A 5,000-nucleotide genomic window follows, 5' to 3' on the forward strand; every position below is an offset into this window, starting at 1 on the left:
TTCGTGTTTCCCCTTTATCAACAAAACAAGAGCAGCAACATTTACATATAATTTAGCAAATAAAACTGATTCATCAAGGCTTCAAGAAATAATTCCATTTAAAAAAACCGAACAAACCTTTGTCCAGTGTTATTTTTTTTTCTCTTCCTCTCTTAAATCTGAAATCAAACATTGGCTGACGTAAACTATGCCCTTACCCCCAGTTCTTTAACTTGGTCCCTAATAATATGTATTTATCTATCTAATTGGATTCAAAAGTCTGATGACACGTCGCCCAGCAACGGTGGCCATCATGGTTCTAAACAAAGAAAATCAGTACTTTTTATTCTTCATGCTGGCAAGAAATTTTCTTAGGTCTTGTGATCAGAATTTATAAAAGTCAAAACATGATCATATTTATAATGTTTTTCTCCTCTGGATACACTTTTATGCTCGTCGGGGAAGTATTTCATAAGGGCGTCCGCCATTGTTCCGATAGTTTAGAGCCAGTTACTAAGTTACCATGCGTCATTACGAGGGAAGTGACGTTACGACTGTTGAAACGTATTTGTCTGTTCTTTTTTGTTTTCTGCAGGCCCTATAACTAAGTTGGTAGAACATTCGTTTCATATGCAGGGGGACTGAGATGGGATGCAGCCGAGATTGTTTTGTTTTTTTTTTGACACCCCATCCGTGTCCAGTAGTAGTGATTATGTAATTAGATCCGTTAGATCTAGCGGACAGTATATATTTTTGAGGTAGACTAGCGTCCTATCCAAAAGGTAGCAAACAATAGGGAAGAGAAGTCGTGACGACTTACCTTCTTCTTTTCCGGTTCCAAATTCCTTAGGTGTATTATGTAACCAGTCATTCCGAGGACTATTGAATTATAAGGTGGATAAATATTTAGTAGTAGATGTAAAGGCAGATTCTGAAGATAACGAGACGTAAAGGAGCGTGGGTGGATGACCTTAATTAACGACCAGCATATATTTAGACTAGAAAAAAGATACCATTACTCTGAAGCCAAAAGATCAATTACGCAAGGTATGTATCCAGTCCTAAGGAAGAGTAGTTTTACACTTCCAATGAGATTGGAACCAGTTTATTGACATCACGCTTTTGATCCCCCGTTTAACGATATAGAAAAAGGTAATTAACACCGGCCCCAAGAGTTTAAATATATTATTACCCAATATAAAACTGCCAAGAGTATCTTATTCTATCGCCTTGCAAGTCTCTATTCTCATTCAGGTGCCGTAGACCAGCTTAGGTTTTCTCTTCTTATTCGGACATAAATTATGTATGTATGTATGCAAACAACTCACTTCCCAGCAGAGTAGACTTCAGCTGTGTCGAAAAAATTAATGCCTCGTTCATATGCAACCGTCAGCAGTTCTTCGGCTACCTGTAAATTAATACAATTAATTTGATTATGCCAAATAGATAAGTAGTCAAATCGAATCTTGGATCAAACGCAAATTATGAGTTAACAGCGCTCTCTCTCTTTCTCTCTCTCTCTCTCTCTCTCTCTCTCTCTCTCTCTCTCTCTCTCTCTCTCTCTCTCTCTCTCTCTCTCTCTCTCTCTCTCTCTCTCTCTCTCTCTCTCTCTCTCTCTCTCTCTCTCTCTCTCTCTCTCTCTCTCTCTCTCACACACACACACAAACACATAAACATACCCAGTCTATGTGTATGTGTGTGTGTGTGTCTATCTTCTATCTATCTATTTCTAGTATGTATGTATGTATGTATGTATGTATGTATGTATGTATGGATGGATGGATGGATGGATGGATGGATGGATGGATGGATGGATGGATGGATGGATGGATGGATGGATGGATGGATGGATGTATGTATGTATGTATGTATGTATGTATGTATGTATGTATGTATGTATGTATGTATATATGGGTGTATGTAAGTATGTATGTATGTATTTATGTTTGTATGTTTGTATGTTTGATTATGTATGTGTGTATATCATGTTTTTATTATATACATATATGATACATATTATTTTATATGTATAACATTAATTATAACAAGTTCTAATATTTGAACAGAGAAAATTGTTTAATAGAAATGTCCACTGTGAAGAAGATAAGTCGTAAAAAGGAGACAATTCTGTATTTCCTTCTGGAAGAGAAAAACATGGGTTATAGTTCTAAATAATTTGAAATCTACATCTTTGATCTTTTAAACAAATATCGATATTTACAAATTTGGCAACATCAAATGAGTAATATGCAACGATTAGTCAAAATCGATATAAGCCGGGTTTATGTTGTTCATTTTAGTGTTTGCTATTTTTTCAATAATTTACAAGGATGATTAATTGTATTTTAAAACCATCACGATGATATAGTCATAAAACAAGATTTCAAATCATTTTAGTATATCGATATTTAGACGTGATATTCAAAATATTAACAGAGATAATAATAATAATAATAATAATAATATAATAATAATAATAATAATAATAATAATAATAATAATAATAATAATAATAATAATAATAATAATAATAATAATAATAATAATAACAATAATAACAATAAAGCTTAAAACCTTATATAGCGCTATAACTCCGAGACACCAGACTCTAAGATAATTAACTACAAAATTGTTGCACCTTTTTCGCTTTTTTTTTTTTTTTTTTTTTTTTGAGTGCATTTTGAAATAATGAATTCCATCGAAGTATCGCATTATCGACATATAAAAATTACGCAACACCGGCTGTACATTAAGTGCTAAGAGCAGTGGAGGGCGTGAGGTCATTGTTTTCGTTAATATCTCAAAATCATGCATATTCTAGTCTGGACAGGAAGTTGATTTAAGATATCAGGTTAATGTAGAAATCTCGGGTACGAATTTGACTTGGGATCAATGTTCTATGCATTGTGAAATCCTTACAAAATAAATATAAATAGGTAATCTTTTTCTTTCTAATTGGATTCAATAGTCCGATGTCACGTCGCCCAGCAACGGCGAGCAGCGTAGTTCTAAACAAAGAAAATTGGTACTTTTTATTCTTCATGCTGGTTAGAACTTTTCATATGTCATGTGATCAGAATGTATAAAAGTCAAAACATGACCGTATTTATAATGTTTTTCTTCTCTGGATACAATTTTATGCTCGTCGGAGAAATATTTCATAAGGGCGTCCGGCATTGTTCCGATAGTTTAGAGCCAGTTACTAAGTTACCATGCGTCATTACGAGGGAAGTGATGTCATGACTGTTGAATCGTATTTCCATTCGCTTCCTTGAATCCAATCCACCCGTGTCTTACTGTAACCATCGTTAAGTTATAGCCTGACACTGAAATCCAAAAAGACTGGCATTTTGACGTTATTATTTGGTTTTTGCACCGCCTAGTGAGTTGTCGTTAGTAGAGCTCATGGAAACAAGTGGTCCCATTCGTTGAACTACTGAATACAACTCACGATTTGTTTTCTTTTGTGGCGAAAGACTGGCATTTTGACGTCATTTTGTGGTCAGTGTCAGGCCATATTTTTACGAAGGCCATGGTCTTACGCGGTCTTACCTCGTCTGTGACTTGACCTCCAAAGGTCACCCAGGTGCCAAATCCTAAACTGGAAACTCGTAGTCCTGATTTGCCCAGGTTTCTGTAGGAGGGAATACAAAAATGGATGCAAAATCTTTACTTACTTGTACTACAAGTGACCATTACTATCTAAATCACTGACCTTATTATTCATTGTGTAATTAAACTGGAAAGAAAATTGATTTTTTAAAAATATAAATGGCAAATTGATACTGTAAAAAGAATGATATGAGAATAAGTGAAATTAACTTCGTTTGCATCAGAAATATGACAAAATTAGAAAACCCAATTTCTTTCTAAATACAAGGAGCTAGACAGGTATCTTTTCACAGTTTCTACACGTCGGGTAGAAATTTTATCTAAAATACAAATCAGATTCTTCTATTTTAATCACATAACGCAAAACTTAAAGTCCTATGAGGTTGAAGAGATGGTAACATTGACTAAAGAAAATTATAGGGTTCCAAATAACGGCTTCCTCTTCGAGGTATTAAAACTACAGATCGATATAAACCCAGCCCACACAAAAAGCTAAGGCTAAAGTAGTTTCGCGTTCATTGTCGCTTGAACTTACCACAAAACACATCTTCTCCTCGACGCCAAGATTAATGAATTTATAATCCAGATGCTTTTATAATCGGGAGAGACTTCTGAATAAAAGGTTTACTGGAACACGATACATCTTAATCTCTGCCCAATGAAAATCCCTACTGGTGCAATAACAGTAACCGTTATTTTTTAAAATGCATTATGCCTTATTATGTGATTGTCAAATTGTGTACCGGTGACAAAGGTTTGTTTTCTAACCTTTTTGTTCAGTATTTTCTGTGAGTACCATATGACCCTAACTCTATGCCTGCTTGTATCCGGCGTCGCATAGAGTATGTGAGGGCAGCAATTTGTTGTTGTGTAACTGCTGCATATTCTTCTCTCAGCGCTTGTCTCAGTTGCTGGATAGTTCGAACTCCAGCGAAGTTTATTGACACATTTCCCCAACTCGTCCGACGTGTGTTCAATGGAGGCATGTCAGGTGACACGACAGGCCAATCAATGGTTTTGATGTTGTGTTCCTCGAAGAAATCTATCTTTAACCTCGCCACATAAGATCTCGTGTTGTCTTGCCGGAACAAGGTACGTAACTTCTCCGTTTGTTGTGGAAAAAAAGGCAAAATGTGTGGTCTCAGAATTGTGTGACTGTAGACTTGTTGTGCTGTTATTCTACCCATCGACAAAGACAAGTTCCGTTCGATGGTTAGAGCTGATGCCTGCCCAAACCAATCGTTGAACTTCTTTGACGCATCTGCGAGTAAAGCGCTTCCCCCCTCTCCGTCAGCAGATCAGCACTATGCCGTAAGCAGATGACAGTTTGAAGCGTCTCTCGTCTGTGAACATCACTCTGTCCCAATGAGCCTGGTACTAAAAATTGTGATTAATCGCCCATGTCAGTC

The 5,000-nt window shown here is 36.0% G+C and overlaps 1 protein-coding gene across 10 annotated transcripts in view; it reads right to left on the minus strand.

The window, feature by feature from the left end:
* LOC144971531 (voltage-gated potassium channel subunit beta-2-like) overlaps positions 1-5,000 on the minus strand; it is an 82,440-nt gene that overhangs the window by 32,262 nt on the left and 45,178 nt on the right. For all 10 annotated transcript variants that reach the window (XM_078912536.1, XM_078912539.1, XM_078912534.1 and 7 more), the window contains 2 exons: positions 3,532-3,613; positions 1,308-1,387 (listed from right to left, as the gene is read on the minus strand). In XM_078912536.1, coding sequence (XP_078768662.1) covers positions 1,308-1,387; positions 3,532-3,613 — 162 coding nt within the window. The remainder of the gene's footprint in view (positions 1-1,307; positions 1,388-3,531; positions 3,614-5,000) is intronic.

The sequence above is a fragment of the Berghia stephanieae genome, chromosome 4 (genome assembly GCF_034508935.2).
Source record: "Berghia stephanieae isolate SIO BIC M18660-M18661 chromosome 4, UCSD_Bste_1.3, whole genome shotgun sequence".
Classification (NCBI taxonomy): Eukaryota; Metazoa; Mollusca; class Gastropoda; order Nudibranchia; family Aeolidiidae; genus Berghia; species Berghia stephanieae.